The sequence below is a fragment of the Lepidochelys olivacea genome (assembly GCF_965140295.1).
Source record: "Lepidochelys olivacea isolate rLepOli2 genome assembly, chromosome: 2".
In the NCBI taxonomy this organism is placed as follows: Eukaryota; Metazoa; Chordata; order Testudines; family Cheloniidae; genus Lepidochelys; species Lepidochelys olivacea.
The window spans coordinates 169,300,620-169,323,189 of record NC_140412.1 but is presented as its reverse complement, the minus strand read 5'-3'; the positions used below and the strand labels follow the sequence as shown (position 1 = coordinate 169,323,189).

Genomic DNA, 22,570 nt, shown 5'->3' with positions numbered 1-22,570 from the left:
GCCCCCATTTCTCATAGATAGGGTAGTTCAGCATATGAATTGGTCCTTCTATGCACGGAACCACTCCAGGGCTGGGGACAATAAAAGAAAATGTGGAAATGGCTAAATGACTTTTTTGTTTCAGCTCTCACTAAAAAGATTAGTAGCGCTTGGACATCTAACATAGGAAATACTAGTGAAAATGTGGTAGGATCAGATGCTAAAATAGGGAAAGAACAAGTTAAAATTTACTTAGACAAGTTAGATGTCTTCAAGTCACCAGGGCCTGATGATATAAATCTTAGAATACTCAAGGAGCTGACTGAGGAGATATCTGAGCCATTAGTGATTATCTTTGAAAAGTCATGGAAGATGGGAGACATTCCAGAGGACTGGAAAAGGGCAAATATTGTGCCCGTCTATAAAAAGGGAAATAAGGACAATCCAGGGAATTAGACCCGTCCACTTCACATCAGTACCTGTAAAGATAATGGAGCAAATAATTATGCAAACACCTAAGTAACAGTCAGCATGGATTTGTCAAGAACAAATCATGTCAAACCAACCTAATAGCTTTCTTTGAGAGGATAGCAAGCCTTGTGGATGGGGGCTTGACTTCATAGTAAGGCTTTTGATACTGTCTCGCATGAGCGTCTCATAAGCAAACTAGGGAAATACAACCTAGATGGAGCTACTATAAGGTGAGTGCATAACCAGTTGGAAATCCATTCCCCGAGAGTAATCATCAGTGGTTCACAGTCAAGCTAGAAAGGCATATTGAATGGGGTCCCTCAGGGATCAGTTCTGGGTCCAATTCTGTTCAATATCTTCATCAATGATCTAGATAATGGCATAGAACAATGGTTCTCAAACTGTGGGTTGGGACCCCAAAGTGGGTCAGGACCCCATTTTAATGGGGTCACCAGGGCTGGCTTAGACTTGCTGGGGCCTTGGGCTGGAGCCCAAGCCCCATTGCTTGGGCCTGGAGCTGAAACCTGAGGGCTTTAGCCTTCAGCAGCTGGGCACAGGTTACAGGCCCCCTGCTTGGGGCAAAAGCCCTTGGGCTGTGGCTTTGGCCCCTCTACTTGGGGCAGCAGAGCTTGAGCAGGTTCAGGCTTTGTTCCATCCTCCTGGAGTCGTGTAATAATTTTTGTTCTCAGAAAGGGGTTGCGGAGCAATGAAATTTGAGAATCCCTGGCATAGAGAGTACACTTGTAAAGTTTGCAGATGATGCTAAGCTGGGAGGGGTTGCAAGTTCTTTGGAGGAGAGGGTTAAAATTCAAAATGCTCTGGACAAACTGGAGAAATGGTCTGAAGTAAATAGGATGAAATTCAATAAGGACAAATGAAAGTATTCCTCTTAGGAAAGCACAAGCACTCCCTACAAAATGGGAAATGACTGCCTAGGAAGGAGTACTGCGGAAAGGGATATGGGGGTCATGGTGGATCACAAGCTAAATATGAATCAACATTGTAACACTGTTACCAAAAAAAGCAAACAGAATTCTGGGTTTTATTAGCAGGAGTGTTTCAAGCAAGACACGGGAAGTAATTCTTCTGCTCTATTATGATTAAGCCTCACCTGGAGTATTGTATCCAGTTCTGGGTGATATATTTCAGGAAAGATGTGGACAAATGGGAGAAAGTCCAGAGAAGTGCAACAAAAATGATTAAAGATCTAGAAAACATGACCGATGAGGGAAGATTGATAAAACTGGGTTTATTTAGTCTGGAGAAGAGAAGGCTGAGAGGGGACATATCAGTTTTCAAGTACATAAAAGATTGTTACAAAGAGGAAGGAGAAACATTGTTCTCTTTAACCTCCGACAATAGGACAAGAAGCAATGAGCTTAAATTGCAGCAAGGGTGGCTTAGGTTGAACATCAGGAAAAAATTCCTAACTGTCAGGGTGGCTAAGCACTGGAATAAATTGTCCAGGGAGATTGTGAAATCTCCATCATTGGAGATTTTTAAGAGCAGATTAGAGCATCTTTGCCAGCAGGCTGGCTAACCTAGTGAGGAGGGCTTTAAACTAGGTTCACCGGGGGAAGGAGACCAAAGCCCTGAGGTAAGTGGGAAAGCGGGATACCGGGAGGAAGCACAGGCAGGAATGTCTGTGAGGGGAGGGCTCCTGCCTCATACTGGCAATGAGGGGCGATCAACAGGTTATCTCAAGTGCTTATATACAAATGCACAAAGCCTTGGAAACAAGCAGGGAGAACTGGAGGTCCTGGTGATGTCAAGGAACTATGACGTGATCGGAATAACAGAGACTTGGTGGGATAACTCATATGACTGGAGTACTGTCATGGATGGTTATAAACTGTTCAGGAAGGACAGGCAGGGCAGAAAAGGTGGGGGAGTAGCACTGTATGTAAGGGAGCAGTATGACTGCTCAGAGCTCCGGTACGAAACTGCAGAAAAACCTGAGTGTCTCTGGATTAAGTTTAGAAGTGTGTGCAACAAGAGTGATGTAGTGGTGGGAGTCTGCTATAGACCACCGGACCAGGGGGATGAGGTGGATGAGGCTTTCTTCCGGCAGCTCACGGAAGCTACTAGATCGCATGCCCTGATTCTCATGGGTGACTTTAATTTTCCTGATATCTGCTGGGAGAGCAATACAGCGGTGCATAGACAATCCAGGAAGTTTTTGGAAAGCGTAGGGGACAATTTCCTGGCGCAAGTGCTAGAGGAGCCAACTAGGGGGGGTGCTTTTCTTGACCTGCTGCTCACAAACTGGGTAGAATTAGTGGGGGAAGCAAAAGTGGATGGGAATCTGGGAGGCAGTGACCATGAGTTGGTTGAGTTCAGGATCCTGACGCAGGGAAGAAAGGTAAGCAGCAGGATACGGACCCTGGACTTCAGGAAAGCAGACTTCGACTCCCTCAGGGAATGGATGGCCAGGATCCCCTGGGGGACTAACTTGAAGGGGAAAGGAGTCCAGGAGAGCTGGCTGTATTTCAAGGAATCCCTGTTGAGGTTACAGGGACAAACCATCCCGATGAGTCGAAAGAATAGTAAATATGGCAGGCGACCAACTTGGCTTAATGGTGAAATCCTAGCGGATCTTAAACATAAAAAAGAAGCTTACAAGAAGTGGAAGGTTGGACATATGACCAGGGAAGAGTATAAAAATATTGCTCGGGCATGTAGGAATGTTATCAGGAGGGCCAAATCGCACCTGGAGCTGCAGCTAGCCAGAGATGTCAAGAGTAACAAGAAGGGTTTCTTCAGGTATGTTGGCAACAAGAAGAAAGCCAAGGAATGTGTGGGCCCCTTACTGAATGAGGGAGGCAACCTAGTGACAGAGGATGTGGAAAAAGCTAATGTACTCAATGCTTTTTTTGCCTCTGTTTTCACTAACAAGGTCAGCTCCCAGACTGCTGCGCTGGGCATCACAAAATGCGGAAGAGATGGCCAGCCCTCTGTGGAGATAGAGGCGGTTAGGGACTATTTAGAAAAGCTGGACGTGCACAAGTCCATGGGGCCGGACGAGTTGCATCCGAGAGTGCTGAAGGAATTGGCGGCTGTGATTGCAGAGCCACTGGCCATTATCTTTGAAAACTCGTGGCGAACCGGGGAAGTCCCGGATGACTGGAAAAAGGCTAATGTAGTGCCAATCTTTAAAAAAGGGAAGAAGGAAGATCCTGGGAACTACAGGCCAGTCAGCCTCACCTCAGTCCCTGGAAAAATCATGGAGCAGGTCCTCAAAGAATCAATCCTGAAGCACTTGCATGAGAGGAAAGTGATCAGGAACAGCCAGCATGGATTCACCAAGGGAAGGTCATGCCTGACTAATCTAATCGCCTTTTATGATGAGATTACTGGTTCTGTGGATGAAGGGAAAGCAGTGGATGTATTGTTTCTTGACTTTAGCAAAGCTTTTGACACGGTCTCCCATAGTATTCTTGTCAGCAAGTTAAGGAAGTATGGGCTGGATGAATGCACTATAAGGTGGGTAGAAAGCTGGCTAAATTGTCGGGCTCAACGGGTAGTGATCAATGGCTCCATGTCTAGTTGGCAGCCGGTATCAAGTGGAGTGCCCCAAGGGTCGGTCCTGGGGCCGGTTTTATTCAATATCTTCATAAATGATCTGGAGGATGGTGTGGATTGCACTCTCAGCAAATTTGCGGATGATACTAAACTGGGAGGAGTGGTAGATACGCTGGAGGGGAGGGATAGGATACAGAAGGACCTAGACCAATTGGAAGATTGGGCCAAAAGGAATCTGATGAGGTTCAATAAGGATAAGTGCAGGGTCCTGCACTTAGGACGGAAGAACCCAATGCACAGCTACAGACTAGGGACCGAATGGCTAGGCAGCAGTTCTGCAGAAAAGGACCTAGGGGTGACAGTGGACGAGAAGCTGGATATGAGTCAGCAGTGTGCCCTTGTTGCCAAGAAGGCCAATGGCATTTTGGGATGTATAAGTAGGGGCATAGCGAGCAGATCGAGGGACGTGATCGTTCCCCTCTATTCGACATTGGTGAGGCCTCATCTGGAGTACTGTGTCCAGTTTTGGGCCCCACACTTCAAGAAGGATGTGGATAAATTGGAGAGAGTCCAGCGAAGGGCAACAAAAATGATTAGGGGACTGGAACACATGAGTTATGAGGAGAGGCTGAGGGAGCTGGGATTGTTTAGCCTGCAGAAGAGAAGAATGAGGGGGGATTTGATAGCTGCTTTCAACTACCTGAAAGGGGGTTCCAAAGAGGATGGCTCTAGACTGTTCTCAATGGTAGCAGATGACAGAACGAGGAGTAATGGTCTCAAGTTGCAGTGGGGGAGGTTTAGATTGGATATTAGGAAAAACTTTTTCACTAAGAGGGTGGTGAAACACTGGAATGCGTTACCTAGGGAGGTGGTAGAATCTCCTTCCTTAGAGGTTTTTAAGGTCAGGCTTGACAAAGCCCTGGCTGGGATGATTTAACTGGGAATTGGTCCTGCTTTGAGCAGGGGGTTGGACTAGATGACCTTCTGGGGTCCCTTCCAACCCTGATATTCTATGATTCTATGATTCTATGATTAGACAAACACCTGCCAGGGATGGTCTAGATAATACATAATCCTGCCATGAGTGCCAGGGATTTGACTATATGACCTCTTGAGGTCCCTTCCAGTTCTGTGATTCCATGGATTCACAAGGCATGGCTTATCCCTTCATGTTCTCCACTGTTAAAGCACTTTTCATCCAAAAATCTCAAAGCACTTTATAAAAATCTTCACAACACTTGTGAGGTCAATAAATATCTTTGTTTTACAGATGGATAAACAGATGCAGAGATGGGCTTTGGGCAAGTCACTTAACCTCACAGTTGAATCAGTTAAAAATTCAAAACAGAAGCTAGGACCTCTGACTCCCAGTCACCTTCTGTAATAGTTAGACACCCTCCTTCCTACTGTGCTTCTGTATGACAAAAGACATTTAAAAACATACACATTGTTTTTTCAACTAATTTTAACACAGCAGTTTTGTATCCTAAATGAGAACTTCAAAACCTTTGTTACTGTTCAGAATTCTGGAACCTATGAACTTTGGAATGAGTTATAAATTCTGGGTTCCTGGAGTCCAAAACTACAGGACTCATTGAAATGAGTTGATTGCTTTCTGTCTCATTTTTCTGTAGCTTCATGAATTAAAATTCACTAATAATCGTCTCTGAAATGCAAAGGGAGAGTCTGGGTGAATTGGGAAGTACAATTTAATTGTGGACATAATTGCACTCATAAGTCATATAAGACAATTTTTAACAGTTGGGTCAGATTTTTAATTTTATCAGCTAAATTATTCATGTGAAGGTTTCTATATGCCATCAGCATGAAAGTTAAATTCATAATTGGGAGGTTGGTTGGTCCTTTTCTATTATAATTATAATTACCAATTGAAAAACTCTTGATTCTCATAATTTTGTGCTTTGCTTATGCCTCCTGACATGCATACAAAAGGGATGTAAGAAACTACTTCCTTACATCAAGCAAAGCAAAAATGACTCTGAATTCCAGTTATAAGCAAATACATCACATTTTCAATGAAAAAAACAGGACATGCTTGGGTGAATTTCAAGTGAATGTGGAAAGATCTACATAGACCTATGTTTGATATGCAGCCTGGGGGGAGGGACCTTTTGCTGTGGGCGGACTTGTGCCTGCCAGTTCCCAGATTCCCATTAGGTGCAGTCAAAAAAGCAACAAAAATGGTAAGTTGCCTAAGGAATGGGATGGAGAATGCAAAGAAGTTTCATGCCATTTGTATAAATCCATGGTTCACCCTCCTCTGGAACATTGTGAGCAGTACTGGTCACTCAGATAAAAATGATATTGTTGAAGTAGAGGGGGGTTCAGAGACAAGCAGTGAGAATGATTAGGGACATGGACAAATTATTACCTGCTGAGAGATTGAAAAGATTTGGATTGTTGATAGTGAAGGTAAAATATCATGCTTTAGGATTTACACCAATCTCAAAGTGTTTTGGGTCATGAGGGGTCTTCCCTCTGTGATGGATTATCCCACATCTCCCTAAGGGGGCTCCTTGCATCTTCCCTTGAAGCGTCTGGTGATGGCCACTGTTGATCAGGATACCAGACTAGATGGACCTTCGGTCTGATCCAGTCTTTGCAAGTCCTGTGTTTTCTCTATCTGTTGAAATACCTGACTTATTTTGCTACTATTTTTCTTTTCTCTTTTTTCCTGAGAAGCAGGTGAATTCAGAGTTGTATTTTCATTGTCAGACTTTTCCCTAAGAAATCACCATATTTGTCTTTTACCTTGGACCTGTGAATTATGTTCCAAAAGTCAGATACTGTGAATGATTCAGATCCCATTGTGTGATTTATTCCCATGTGGCCATGTTATTCATTTGTGCTTTTATCTCAGCAACATACTGTTCTGTTGAAAATGCATTGACCAAGACTTTAAAAAGTCACTAATTTTGTGTGCCTCAATTGTGAGATGCTTTAAGAGAGTCTGATTTTCAGAAAGTATGGAATACCATCCTCTGATAACCAGGGTACTTCAAGGTGTCTTAAATCAGACATCCAAAATCCCTTGTCACATGCAAAAATCTTGGTCAGTATTCCTGGTAGAGATTTAAAAGTACATAAGAAATCCATTAAATGAACTCTTCTTTTTTCACTCAAGTTGTGTTCTCTTAAGCAGTCTTAATTAAAAATATGGCTCCCAAACCCAACATCAAAACATCCCAGGGACTGTAAGGTGGGGTTTGGAATGCAGATGTGGATCTGAATTTTGTAGCTAAGCCCTTCTCTCTCTAATGGACCCAAACCCCAGAGACAAACTATGTCATGTGCAGCTATAAATGTAGGGGGGGTTTACATTATGATACCGTTGTCCCTGGTAGGTGTTCAGGGAGCTGGGTTCTGAGGTTTCCTGCCATGTGAGAAATACATTTCGCTTTCTCTTTCATGGAGATTTTACAGTGATTTATTTCAGCCGGTCTGGCTTGTTTTCCTTGTTCTGAAATAAAAATCACTTTCGTGAGGGGAAGAAGGAGGTGAGAAGAGTGGGATAAATGCTCCCCAGAGCTAGTGTAACCTCTGTCGTTTAAGTGCGACTGCATTTAGGCCTTGATTTAATGTCCATCAAAGACAGTAGAAAAACGTCTGTGGGCTGTGCTGCGTGTTGTATCAAGCATGTAGTGAATAATTTGGCTCAGTAGCATATTTAATGCAGACGTGCATTGTAGTTTGTGAACCTTCATAGAGCCTACCATGACTGACACTGTATGGGAGCCCAAGTGCAGAGTGAGAATAGAAAGCAGGGATCCCTTCCATGCCTCTTTGAATCTGTGCTAGGGCAGCACCAGCTGGAAGTCTGAGGTCAGGGGAGTGCATGCTGCAAATTCAAAATTCTCAAAACAGAGATGTGGTGTGTCTCTAGGGACCCTGGAGGCATTCCGGCTGCCTCAGAGGTCTGGAAACAGAATCCTGGGGCTAATCCACTAGTATGGTACATGCTTGCATCCCCCTTCCGTTGCCATGGCTTTCAAAGCCACAGTTAAGCCTGCATATATGTTGCTGCCTGTGTGGGGCTATCTGGGGAATTCAAGCATAAGAGTGTCTTAAATTGTGACTCTAGCTGAAATTAAAGTGATGCCAAAGTTTTCAACCTTCGTTAAAGAGCATGAATGGTGAACTATATGGGACTGATGCAAAGTAGGGAGCCAAAGGTGCAGATTGTGAGTTAAAGAGGTGAAATTTCTCCAAGGAAGATACTGCTCCTTTTGTTCCCCTCCAGACATGCTAATTTAAATGGTCATAATTTCCAGTGAGTAAAGCTTAATATTTCATCACTGGGCTTGATATTTACTTCCTGTCCCCTACCTGTTCTCACCAGCCCCCTCGGTGTAAGTTACAAAAATACAGCCTTAGTTAAAGACACTTTTATGCTGTCTTCAGCAAACTCAACTTGTTGTATGGTTTATAATATTGCAATTTCTTATGACAAAATGTACAGAATTTTGAATGCAACAAGAAACCCATTGGCCAAGTTCTGTGCAATGGACCATGTAGATCAATGGACTTTCACTGAGGATATACAGTATGGGAATGAGCACAGAATTTGGCCTATGCTTTTCAAAAGCCAAATGTCTGAAGTATCATAGCATCATAGAATATCAGGGTTGGAAGGGACCTCAGGAGGTCATCTAGTCCAACCCCCTGCTCAAAGCAGGACCAATCCCCAATTAAATCATCCCAGCCAGGGCTTTGTCAAGCCTGACCTTAAAAACTTCTAAGGAAGGAGATTCTACAACATCCCTAGGTAACGCATTCCAGTGTTTCACCACCCTCCTAGTGAAGAAGTTTTTTCTTAATATCCAACCTAAACCTCCCCCACTGCAACTTGAGACCATTATTCCTTGTCCTGTCATCTTCTACCACTGAGAATAGTCTAGAACCATCCTCTTTGGAACCACCTCTCGGGTAGTTGAAAGCAGCTATCAAATCCCCCCTCATTCTTCTCTTCTACAGACTAAACAGTCCCAGTTCCCTCAGCCTCTCCTCATAAGTCATGTGTTCCAAACCCCTAATCATTTTTGTTGCCCTTCGCTGCACTCTCTCCAATTTATCCACATCCTTCTTGTAGTGTGGGGCCCAAAACTGGACACAGTACTCCAGATGAGGCCTCACCAATGTCGAATAGAGTGGAATGATCACATCCCTCGATCTGCTGGCTATGCCCCTACTTATACATCCCAAAATGCCATTGGCCTTCTTGGCAACAAGGGCACACTGTTGACTCATATCCAGCTTCTCGTCCACTGTCACCCCTAGGTCCTTTTCCGCAGAACTGCTGCCTAGCCATTCGGTCCCTAGTCTGTAGCGGTGCCTTGGATTCTTCCGTCCTAAGTGCAGGACCCTGCACTTATCCTTGTTGAACCTCATCAGATTTCTTTTGGCCCAATCCTCCAATTTGTCTAGGTCCCTCTGTATCCTATCCCTACCTGCCACCGTATCTACCACTCCTCCTAGTTTAGTATCATCCGCAAATTTGCTGAGAGTGCAATCCACACCATCCTCCAGATCATTTATGAAGATATTGAACAAAACCGGCCCCAGGACCCAACCCTTGGGGCACTCCACTTGATACCAGCTGCCATCTAGACATGGAGCCATTGATCACTACCCATTGAGCCCTACAATCTAGCCAACTTTCTACCCACCTTATAGTGCATTCATCCAGCCCATACTTCTGTAACTTGCTGACAAGAATACTGTGGGAGACCGTGTCAAAAGCTTTGCTAAAGTCAAGAAACAATACATCCACTGCTTTCCCTTCATCCACAGAACCAGTAATTTCATCATAGAAGGCGATTAGATTAGTCAGGCATGACCTTCCCTTGGTGAATCTATGCTGACTGTTCCTGATCACTTTCCTCTGGTGTAAGTGCTTCAGGATTGATTCCTTGAGGACCTGCTCCATGATTTTTCCGGGGACTGAGGTGAGGCTGACTGCCTGTAGTTCCCAGGATCCTCCTTCTTCCCTTTTTTAAAGATGGGCACTACATTAGCCTTTTTCCAGTCGTCCGGGACTTCCCCCAATCGCCATGAGTTTTCAAAGATAATGGCCAATGGTTCTGCAATCACAGCCGCCAACTCCTTTAGCACTCTCGGATGCAAGTAAATTCAGCTTTTGATATTATCTCTATCTTCATCAGTCCAACTTCTCTCCCCTTATCTGTATCAAAACTAACTCTTTTCTTCTGGATTTGTACTCACTGACCTTTTCCCCTCCCTCTGCAACTGCCATCATTTTATGTTTAACTGAGATTGTTCTCTATATAAAACACCGCCCCATGCCAATATGAGGAGTCACCTTTCAAAATTAAAGAAAATTCCAGTGCACCAGAAGAAACCATGAAAGGCAAGAGACAATTGACTCCGAGGCTAACTGAAAGCACCCGCACAAACAATGGTTAAAATCTAGTGCAGAAATAACATCTATGAACAGCTCAATACATAGAATGCAAGATAAGAGGGACAAATCTAACTAGATATGATAGTTCTTCTTAGATCTTATTGAGCCCTAGTGCAAACAAGCCATTCGGTCTTACAACACTACAAACACCTGCTGTTAAAAAGCAACCCCAGAGACCAGTGTATTTTAACCGAAAGAGAAAGTAGAAATATAAATATATAAACACACACACACACACACAGAGAGTTTGGCTAACCTGCAACTGAATGGTGGTAAGGGGCATGGTAATAGTGTTACACATATTTGAAGGGTATTAATGTCAAGAATGAAGAGGAAGTAATTAGCAATATTCACAGGGGTTTAACCATGGATGGGGTTTCCCATAGGGTAGTGATGGAAGATCTGTCAGCTGGGATTTGGAGCCATCAGTTTGGTTGGATAAAACATTAGAACATGTTCTATAGGGGAGATTCCTGTATTGACAGAGAGATGAACTGAATGCATTAATGGGACTTTTTCACGTTTAGTTCCTGTGATATTACAATATTTTCTCTTGATAGGTGGCCCAGCTCCTATTAAAGCCAACTGAAAAAGTCTCATTGATTTCAGTGGGAGTTAGATCAGATCCTTGATGTCCACACAGGTCAAGACTATAATAACAGGCACTTATCCAGGGATTCCCCACCCCCCCTCATGGCCTCGGCAAGGGCATGACAAAATTGTATACTCGGCACTCTCACAGTTGTGCACAGGGCCCCAAATGCGGCAGAGATGAGATGGGACCTTGGTCCCACCACTCTTTTTTTCATACCTGCGGAGCAGAGGCAAAGGGAGAAGAAACACTTATGTCACTTGGCTAGTCATGTGCAAATTAAGTATTGGTTTTGCAATGGGCACCCATTTACAGTCTGAGCAAGATGTTAATCAACAGGTTATGTGGGCGTGTGGGAAAGAAAAAAAACAAGAAGGGTCATCCTGCTTAGGAGTGAGAAGGAACTTTTGAAACTATATCTGGGGTGCAGATGAACCCCCAGTTATCCTGTCATCTATAAAGACGAACTGACAGCGGCCTTGATCTTGTGAAAGGGGGGATTTCAGCCAGCCTGGTTGAAAATGCTGAGAAAATGACATAGGATAAGGTATCTTGTAGGAGATGTTATGCTTTTGCTTTCCAATATTCTTACATTCTGTTACTTGAATCTCTGTTCTTCCATGAAGTGAGCTGTAGCTCACGAAAGATTATGCTCAAATAAATTTGTTAGTCTCTAAGGTGCCCCAAGTACTCCTTTTCTTTTTGCGAATACAGACTAACACGGCTGCTACTCTGAAACCTGTTCTTTGATAATAAACTTATTCTTTGTTTGTGTGTGTGTAAGTAAAATATGTGTTGTGTGTTACGTAGATTGAGGATCCTGAGTTGAATCTTGGAAGCTGGTGAGTACTACTCCTTTGGGAGTAGCAAATCAGACAATCGTGTGTATGTTCAGTGGAACAGGTACTGAGCATTGCAGAAGGATACTGGGAGGATTCGGGGATTGGTGTGTGCCTATTGCTAACCCGTAGAGGGAGAGCAAGGCCTGGAAGGTTGTGCTCGTGTTGCCAAAGGCTGGTGGATTCAGGGAGCTGATCCACAGCCGGCACAGACAAGACTTCCTCATGCTAAGGGCAGATAATAGCGAGATGCCTCACGATTCTCAGGGGGAACCCACGGTTATCATAGGATCATGTTGCACCATTCCAAATACCACTGCAGGTGGCAAAATCCTCTCTGGGTTGCTGTGGCCAGATTTGTGCATTTCTGAGGGCCCTGTATGCCTTGTGGAGCAATGCAGCTCTATAACGCCTCCTCCTGAGGCCTGTGGCTAAATGTTGAAATTTGAGAGAATATTTGTATAGCACTTTGAAAACACAAAATGCCTTATACCGAAAATGGTATGCAGGATTGTTTGTGGGTTTATTGTTCCAGTTCCTTCGAACTGCACCACAGCCCATACTTAAGCAAAACTCTCATTGACTTCCACCATTGACTTCAGTAGTTATTTTTATCTGAGTCAGGAGTGCAAGATTGGGCCTGTGATTTTGTTTTATCATCATTTGTTGTTATGGCTGTTTTATTTTTGTCCTTGATAAGAGACTAAATGTTTCCCAGGGAAGGTAGAGAGAGAAAGAGAGAGATTTTTTTAAAGAGGTCATCATGTTCTCTGTTTACGGATCTAGCATCAGATGAGAATCATGTGATTTCCCAGAAATGACAGTGCATGTTTGTGAAGAGCTTTGTCTGTCTCCCGGCAGGTAGCTCACTCCTGGATGCCCGGAGTGTGCGTGGAACAAGGCTTGTTCTCACACAGATTGCTGCCCTTATAATGAAGCGGTTTCACCACACCAGGCGAGACTGGAGAGGAGCTCTATCAAATGTTCTGCTCCCTGTCCTCTTTGTCGCCATGGCAATGGCGTTGTTTACTGTGAAGCCATTAGCTATTGATTATCCTTCACTCAAGCTGATGCCAGGCCTTTATGACAACGCAGAATCCTCCTTCTTTAGGTAAAAAACCTGTTTATCATCATCATCAGTAACTCTGGAGCAGGATCGTCATTTTTGATTATTTAAGTTTTTTTTTCTCTAAGCAGAGTAATCAAACTCACATTTTCTAGCAAATGGATTTTTTAAAAACAAAATGTCTTGAGAGCTGCTCACCCCATCAAAAATTTGTTAGTCACTTATTTCAATTGTGTGGATAATAGTGATGGGTAAATTGCATCTATTTGAATAACAGAAATGCATCTTATTATGTGCTGAGGCACAAAGCAAATGGTGGAGAAAGTACAGAGGCTTTGGATCAGGCTGGATTGGGCAATCTCTTTCAAGATGGGTCATTACCATTTTTATATAATGTATGTGTGTGCACACAATCATACACATGTGCATATGTTTATTGCTTTAGCTTATTTCTGTTTGGTTTACTAGGTCTGGAGGCATTGCCTATAAAGCTTTCTTGGTCTACAAATGCAAGCCAGCAGTTATAAGATCTAGCGTCTCTGTTATTGAACTTTTAACTGCTGTACTTATGGCTGTGGAACGTACTAGCTCTGCAGGTGTTTCCTTTGGATCTGTCAATGTCTGTCGGTGCAGCCCAGTTTACAGGGTCCGCAGTCCTTTTCTATACCAAGTGCAGACAACAGACGGCCACAATACTATATATTGCCTTGCAATATTGGATAGAGATGCTTCCTGCACCTGACATAGGTCAAAAAGGAGGATGCAGGTTGTATCATAAAGCAAAAGTCCATACTGTTGAACTTATACATGAAATGTGAAAGACTTAAATTTCTTTTTTATGGCAACTGATGGAGATTCATGCCAATAACTGGAGGATAGGCAGAGTTAAGGTCCATGTAGTAACCTTTACTTTGAAATCCTTCACCATTAGTTTAGTTATTAAAAAATGTTAGTTTTTAATCAGTGAAATAAACTGTGAGCTATTCTTCTGTCTCAAAGCTATTGTGACTATATAGCTAGGGCACATGTTTTGAACAGAGTTATTTTATGCTGCCTCAGTTTCTATCTTGTACTTGAATGTGGATCTCCTTAGTTCTAATGACCTTATTTATTCCCCCTTTCCTCTGAGCAGCACTGAAAGTGATGATCTAGGAAACCTTTCTTATGTGCTGTTGAGACATTTTGCAGGCCAGGATCACCCATGCACCTATTCAAGACAAGATGTGTAAGTATGAACAATGCAACTTTTTTAAAGTACTAAGTGACTAATGATTACTGCTGTTGATACAGAGATTCTCGCAAGGGGGAGTGAATCAATAGTTACTATTTATATTTCATGTTTTGTAAGATTTTATGTTAATGTTATAATATTTATTCATTAAACAGTTATTAGCTATTAGCTGCCTGAATAGGAATAATCTTCACTAGATGTAGAACACTGGATTCAATCTTTCCTTATGAAATGTAAGTTTAATAGAATATATTATGTATTATTATTATGCAATATATATGTGCCTCCAAAAGTAAAAGAATGGATAACATGGAATCCTGTGATTAAATAATTTTATGTCCTATTTTATGTAGTATGTCCATACAGCTTATGCTTTGTTTGACCATTTTAGTATGACTTTTAAAAAATTGTATTGATGAATGAGCTGGGTTCTAGCTGAAATGCATAATAGGCTTCTAAGTCCCATTGAAGTCTGTGGGAACGTTCCAATTAATTTCAGCAGGATTTGGATCAGGTCCGAAGTCAGTAAGAATGAAGGTTGGTGATACAGTCAGTAACTGCTAGTGACACTATACTGAATCAATGTTTGTTAAAGAGAAGGCCAGATTTTCCAAGTTAGACATTACTGGTTTGGGTAGTATGTTTACTTGCATCCGTGTTACGCACACAAAAACCTGGTGTACAACTAATTGGCTGTTTGCTCAGGGAAATATTGATTTGCATGCACTTGTCAGATGTTTGCAGTGACAAGTTAGAAGCCACTAAGTGAGAAATGTCAGAAGTTATTACACTGATCCACGATGAATAAAACTGACATTTCATTGAACAACAATACAACCATTGTTTTAGCACCAATATTGTGGAGGTGGTGAAGATGGAGGTGGTCAAGATACAGCATCTGTTTGTCATTCTTTCGACATCCACTGTTAGATAAAATATTATAGTTTATCTTTTAATGATTGTTCCTATTGTTATTTTTGCTCCAGTAGAAAAAATGATTCATGCTGGCAGACTGAGCCTAGTCCACCACAGGAATTCTTGGATGCATGTGGGTGTGTGACAGATCATCGGGTATATTTTATTCCTTTCCTTAACAAAATGAAACTAATGGATTGGGCTCATTATGACTGGTGATTTTCATTCTGTCTCTAGTATTGCTTTGACTTAATTTTCTAAAGTTTTCAGGGAAATAATGTATAAAATAATATTAGGCTACATCTAGACAAAACACTTGCCGTCACTATGTCAACCTTGTGAACTATCATATCTTCCAGAAATGTATCACTGTGAGGACACTGTATATGAAACAATTTTTTGTTAAAGACATATTTTCCCCAAGATAGCTGTCAGACATTTCAGATATAATTTTGTGTAAATCTGAATGTGATAAGCCCAGCAAAACCAAGATCTGGGCATTTGTGGAGTTGGGGCTCAAACCTGTCTTAGCAGCATTTGATCTATGGCTATCAAACTCAACTTGGCAGTGCAGAGAAGGCTGGGGACTGGTCTCATCTCCTCTTCACCCTTTGGAGGTTGGGATGGGGTGTTGGAACCCAGTGAAACACTAGCAGGAAGCAGTCCTTGTATGCAGGATAGCACAAGGACTGCAAATGTGGCCTGCAACTGCACAATGGAACTTTTGTCCTCCACCTTGTGCGCTTGTGAACAACACCACTCTGGGGTTTTGTTAGCCAAGTGACCCCTATCTATTCCCAAGCCCTCATTTGCATCCTGCAATAGTCTTGTAACTGTAATAAGAATGAACAGATCACTGCCCCACTTCCACCCTCTATTACTGTAGTTTATTCTTATCTGCTCTGGAGATAATAGAGCTTAAGCTTGGGGGCTGGGGAGGGGGCAGAGAATCTCTCTATATGAAAATGTTCTATTATCTGAATATAATGTACACTGCCATCAATACCAGCAATATTAGGGTAAAAAATTGCCCTCCATCGTGCTCATACCACTTGAATTGAGATAACACAAGTTAGAGGAGTTGAACTTATATCAGCAGGCAGAACTTTGCCTTTAAGACAATATGGAAATTAAACTACAAAATTAAGTGGTTAAAATACAAAATAATGTTTAATAAACTGAAAGTTCGTCTAATTTCAGGGTTGGAAGAGTGTGTTCTCTCCCCCCCCCCCCCCAGCTGATAGAAGTTAGAAATCTGCAGGTTATTAGGACAGCATTTTGAGTTCATTTGCTCACATTTGAAAATGAAGCCAGCCTCTGAGGAAAAGATCTTGGAGTAGATAGTTGTTTGTGAGCTTATGTCCACCATATTACATCCCTCCTCATTCACCAGATTTTTGTGTCTCTTCTTCCTACTCTCTGGCCCAAAGAGAGAATTCCCATAAATCATTAAAGAAAGTTTTCATGTATTTCTCATCAAACACATCACATGAATTTGAATCCTGTCTCCCCCTCATACTCTGTTCAATGAATTTTTTGTGTTTATTTTCAGCTTCAGCAGATGAATGATGGTGGCTGTAAAAGTCTCATTGCCTTTTCATTGCTGTAAACTTTCCCAAAATTGCATGATAAAAAATGTTGTTTCCAAAACAAAGTTGACTGATAAGGTTACAACGGAAATAAAAGGTGGCTTTGATTTACTAGTGACAGTTACCACGATTTCAGATGTCCTATGAACATAAAAAACATACCTAATTTGTTGAAAAGTTATAAAAGCCAGAAAAAGCCAATCCAGCTGAAAAGCAAGGCAGTAAAGTTTGAGTGTGTATTCAGAATCATGGCTAAAAAATAGTGGCTGAGGTTTTTAAAATAACCTTACTGATATATGTATATTGTTTTCCAGAAGTGTCCAAGCTTCAATGTGTCTGCTGCCTACCTGGAGAACAGGAAAGGGCATGTTCTGTACAACCTCTCGGGTTTCAGTGTGGAAGAATACTTAATCATGTCTACAAACAAAGCAAGGTAATTTTAAAATTCTTCTTTGAGTAGTGTCCATATGGGTGTTCCGCTGTAGGTGTGCTTGCGTCCCTGCATTGCTCGTCGGAGAACCTCAATAACAGTGTCCGTTAGGCCCGCACATGGTCTCTCTCTCCTCGTGCCCCACCATGACGCTAGCCCAGTGCACAGGGGCTAATCCTGCTCAGTTCCTTTTCAACCTCCAGGGCTAGAGATTAAGCTATTAGCAATCTGTTTATGACCATCACCTTCTTTTACATTTCTATAGTTAGTCAGTCTCCCGAGACTTAGTTGTAGTTTTTTCTTTTTGTACGTTCTTCCCAAACAAACAGACAAACAAACACACTTCCCCCACAAATCCCCCACCCCAACTTTTTCATCGGAGACCCTTCACCCCACCCCACAGGGTTCACTGGGCTTCAACAAATGTCTCTCCTGCAAAGAGGCCATCCATGTAGCAGACAAGCACTCCCAGTGCATATGCTGCCTCAAGTAAGGCCATATTCCACAGAAGCATGGACTCTGCCAGCAGCTCAGATCCAGGCCTCGCAAGGACAGGGTGTTGAGACAGAAGATTATCTTCACGGAGGCAGTCCTCTAACCTTCCCTGGACCCACACCGAGAGTCACCTGGCAGACATGAGTCTTCCCCATAGACCTAAACATCCAGGGTTTGTGAGTTGAAGAAATCAGCCAGAGACCCCTCTCTCAAGTCATCAAAAAAGAGAGCCGGAAGTCCCCAGAGTGAGCCCTGAGCCAGCCGTAAATGATCTCTGACATGCTTTGTATCCTTGGTACTGTTGGTACTGAGGTAATCCCAGCCCGGTTCCCACAGCTCACAAAGATCTGGAGCGGTATGTGACATTGACATGCCTAAGGACCCGATGGGGACAGGCACCAAGTCAATGGCACTGGAGGACGAAGACAGGAGCCAGCACTCCACTAAGAAGATGCTGCTGGTATGCACTGTAGCAATGGCAGTGGCATCGATGCCCCATCCGGCACTGGACTGGTCAGTGCAAGCAAGATCTCCAGTCCCTTTGGTTCTGCCAGTGGCTCCAAGTCAGTTGGTACTGTCAGAATTCCGGCACTCTAGAGATCTCCGTGTATCCAACATACCAGAGACTCCTTGGTACTGGGACCTCGACACAGAGTCTTCTCCGCTGCCCCACGCAGCCCCACTCTCCAGTGCAGACTCAAACAGAGAACCAGAGGAGGTCGTGTCTCTTTACTCCTCTCATGCTCCCTATGATGCTCATTACCAAGAGGGTCCTCAGTCATACCCTTAGACCTCCCCACCATCACCACCTTAGTAGAGCCAGCCATAGGCACCAGCACCAGGCTTTATGCTACCACCATATTGGGATCCTTGGGCTGCATATCACCCCCCATGCCTCTTGGGCTTCTAGCCTCACCCATGAACCCCTGAGATGCTTCCCCTCCACCACAGCATCCAGAGCCTTGGAATCTCCAGAAGAGATTGTGGAGGAACAGGATGGTGACATTAAGGAAGCGGTGACTCTGAGTACCAACATCTCCTCCTCCTCCTCCCCAGATGAAGCCATCATGCATCCACCACTTTTGTTGGCCTGTGAATTCTGGCTTTTCCACGATGTGGCAAAGAGAGTTGTAGATACTCTACAGACACCATTAGAAGAAATCAAGGACACCTATCACAAGGTCTTTGACATTCTATGCTCCCCCTTGTCCTCTAAAATAGCCTGCCCTATTAATGAGGCTCTCCTGGACCCTGCAAAACTGTACAGCAGACCCCAGCATCAGTGGTGCCTACTTGAAAGCGGGCCAATAAATATTATGCCCCAGATAGGGAGATGGAATTACCTTTCTCCCACCCTCCACCCACCTCCATTATGATGGGTGTTGTGAACTCTTGTGGTCATCAACACCAAGTGAGATCCACTCCCTACAACAGGGATTAGAAGTGCTTGGACCTCTTTGAGAAGTAAGCTATTCCTTGGCCATGCTACAATGAGTTGCCAGTTACCAAGCCCCAGTAGCAAAATATGACAATGTCAACTATTTGAAACTTAGCAACTTTATTGATCAGCTGCCTGAGTTGCACTGTGACCAGTTCAAAGCCGTCATTCAGGGTGGACAACTAACGGCCAAGATGGTGCTATAATCTGCCCTCAATGCAGCTGACACAGCAGCCCAATCCATCTCCACAGCGGTGGTTATGCAATATGTATCGTGGCTACACCTGTCGGGCTTCCCTAAGGAGATGCAGTTGACCATCAAAGACCTTCCCTTTGAAGGCACTAAACTCTTCACAGAGAAGACAGACTTCTCTCTTCATATCTCAAAGATTTTAGGACCACTCTCCACTTCCTGGGCATCTACATGCTAGGACAAAAGATAAAATTTAGTCCACAGCCCCAGAACAAACCATGCACCTCCCAATACCTTACTCAGCACTACTACAAGCCACGGAGGAAGAAAACTAAATTCCCTGGGCCTAAATCATCTGGCCCACAGATCCTTACCATCCACTTCCAAGCACCAATTCTGATGTGTTAGTCAAGGCATTGATAGATCACACCACCCAACTACTACAGCTGACCACCGCTTCCTACCCATTTGACTACCACCGGGCAATGTTGTGCAGGACCTGGGAATGCATAACATCGGACTGATGGGTCTTGGAGATTGTTCAGAATGGCTACTCCATCCATTTTACCTCCTTACCCCCTGCCTGTCCCTCTTCAGGGACAGTTCTCACAAGAGTTTACTACGACAAGAGATAGTTTGTCTCCTCTAGTTAGGAGCCTTAGAGCCAGTACCTCAACATCTACAAGGCAAAAGTTTTTATTCTTGCTATTTCCTAATACCCAAGAGGAAGGGAGGTTGGAGACCCAGATCAGACCTCCGAGCACTCAACATGTTTGTCAAAGCTCAAAAATTCAAGATAGTCACTCTAGCAATGATTATTCCACTGCTGGAACAGGGAGACTGGTTTTCGACCCTTGACCTTCAGGACACGTACTTCCATATCTCAATCCTACCATCTCACAGATAGTTCCTCAGATTTACCCTAGGGCAAGACCCCAGTACCAGTACAGAGTACTCCCCTTTCAGTTATCAGCCACTCCAAGAGTATTCTCCAAGGTTCTCTCAGTAGTGGCTGTGCACCTGTGCTCTCAAGGGATCATGATGTACCAGTACCTGGATGACTGCCTTCTCAGAGCTCAGTCCTTTCAAGAGACTCACTGAGTCACCAGATCTACAATAGATTTATTCACAGAACTAGGCCTACAGATCAACGCCCAGAAATCAACTCTTATTCCAGTGCAGCACCTGGAATTCATAGGCGCTGACCTTGACTCCTTACACGTCAGAGTTCTCTTATCTTAACACAGATTCCTCTTTTTGGCCCCGTTCATGGACACTGTTCAAAGCAGCCCACAAATATCAGCCAGACACTGCTGCCATGTGCCCCAGACACTGCCTACGCTGGGGCACATGGCAGCAGCTACAGCAGTAATACCACATGCCAGGCTTCACATGTGATACCTCCAGATGTGGATCAGTTCAGTTTACAGACCAAACAGAGACAGACTAGATAAATGTCTGTCACTGCCCACCAGGATCAAAAAGTCCTTGGACTGATGGAAAGACCTAGCAGATGTTTGCAAGGGGATCCCGTTTTCAGAAACCTCCCCATCGTTGCTTCTCACCACCGATGCATTCATCATAGGATAAGGCACATATCTAAATGACCTCAGGACACAAGGCAGGTGGTTATCCACAGAGATATTTCTCCCCATCAACCTCCTCAAACTCAGGGCAGTCAGGAATGCCTGCACCCATTTCCTCCTGCTGATCAAGGGATCACACATGAGAGTCCTAACAAACAACATAACATGTTTGTACTACATAAATTGGCAAAGGGGAGCTAGATTGCCTCTGCACAGAGGGAGGATAATTTGACCACACTACCAGTTGCTTACCTTCTGGGCACTCAAAACTTGATCGCAGACTGTCTGTCGCAAATTCCCACATGACCATGAGCGGGAGATAAACTCAGCAGTGCTTCATGACCTATTCAGGTGGTGGGGGACCAACCACAGACCTGTTCGCCACTTACCTAAACAAGAAATGTCCATGCAACTGCTCAGAGCAGGGATGGGACAACACTCCCTGAGCGATGCTCTCCTTCTCCCTTCGGACAGGGACCTTCTTTATACCTTTCCTCTGTTTACCCAACAGTCAAAAGTCCTATTAGAAATAAAAAGAGAAGGAGCATATGTCATACTGATTGCTTCTATTTGGCCAACAGACTTGGTATCCTTACCTGTCACAACTCGCTATGTGCCCGCCAATCTCTCTCCAATCCATTCCTTACCTCCTCTCGCAGAACAAAGGACGCACCCTACATCCCATCCTGGGGATTCTTGGCCTCAAGGTGTAGCTCCTTCATGGTTCCAATACACAGAGAGCTCCTGCTTGAAGGAGATACAAGAGGTATTACTGCAAGGTAGAAAGTCCTCGACATGCCCATCTTACCTACAAAAATGGTCCAGGTTTTGGATTCAGTGTACTTCCACACAAATCTCTCTGGCATCTGCAACTTTTCCAAAGATCCTAGACTATGTACTAACACTTTTTTCTTTTTCTTTTTTTTTTTTTAAATCGGGACCATCAGTTCCTTCAGGGTCCACCAACTGGCTATAGCAGCCTTTCACAGTCAAATAGAGAGCTACTGAGTGCTATCACACCTGACCACTAAACAATTCCTTAGGGATATAGAAAACCTTTTCCCACAACCCTGACAGTCTACTCCCATGTGGGACCCAAACCTGATATTGAAAGGCCTGACTAGACCTCCTTTTGGCCTTGTGGCTACCTGCTTGCTTACATACCTTTCAATGAAGAAGGCCTTCCTGATTACAATTACTTTGGCTATCAGAGAATAGGAGAAATAGCAGCTCTGATGGCATAGCCCCCCTATGCAGTATTCTTTCGGGACAAGCTTGTGCTCAGGCCAGATCCAAAATTCATCCCTAAGGTAATGTTTCCATTCTACATGAACCAATTTATTCACCTTCCACTTTTCTACTTCAAGCCGCACTGTGACAACAGGGAGGCTATATTCCACATGCTAGATGTCAGGAGATCCCTAGTCTTTTACCTGGATAGAACGAAGGCTTTCAGGAAATCTCTTAAACTGTTCCTCTCTATTGTGTAAAGATTGAAGGGCTCAGCAATATCAGTCCAGAGACTCGCCAAATGGATCTCAAACTACATTAGACGATGTTATCAGATCTGCATCATGACCCCACCAGATAATATTCGCGCACTCTCCACGAGATTGTTCTCCTCATCCGTTGCCTTCTTCAAGAATGTCCCTATCTCTGAAATCTATAGAGTGGCGACATGGGCATCAGTCCATACCTTTTTCAGAAGGTGATCGCTGGGGACTCTGCCTCAGGTGCCATCTTCAGCTCCACAGTATTGTCATCTGTAAGTGACCCAACTCC

The 22,570-nt window shown here is 43.7% G+C and overlaps 1 protein-coding gene across 1 annotated transcript in view; it reads left to right on the top strand.

The window, feature by feature from the left end:
* The window catches only part of ABCA13 (ATP binding cassette subfamily A member 13), a gene marked incomplete at its 5' end in the record, with an annotated part of 301,195 nt that overhangs the window by 165,759 nt on the left and 112,866 nt on the right, over positions 1-22,570 (top strand). Inside the window, 5 exons of the mRNA XM_084621105.1 lie at positions 12,707-12,956; positions 14,044-14,136; positions 15,129-15,213; positions 16,961-17,079; positions 18,482-18,832. Coding sequence (XP_084477231.1) covers positions 12,707-12,956; positions 14,044-14,136; positions 15,129-15,213; positions 16,961-17,079; positions 18,482-18,832 — 898 coding nt within the window. The remainder of the gene's footprint in view (positions 1-12,706; positions 12,957-14,043; positions 14,137-15,128; positions 15,214-16,960; positions 17,080-18,481; positions 18,833-22,570) is intronic.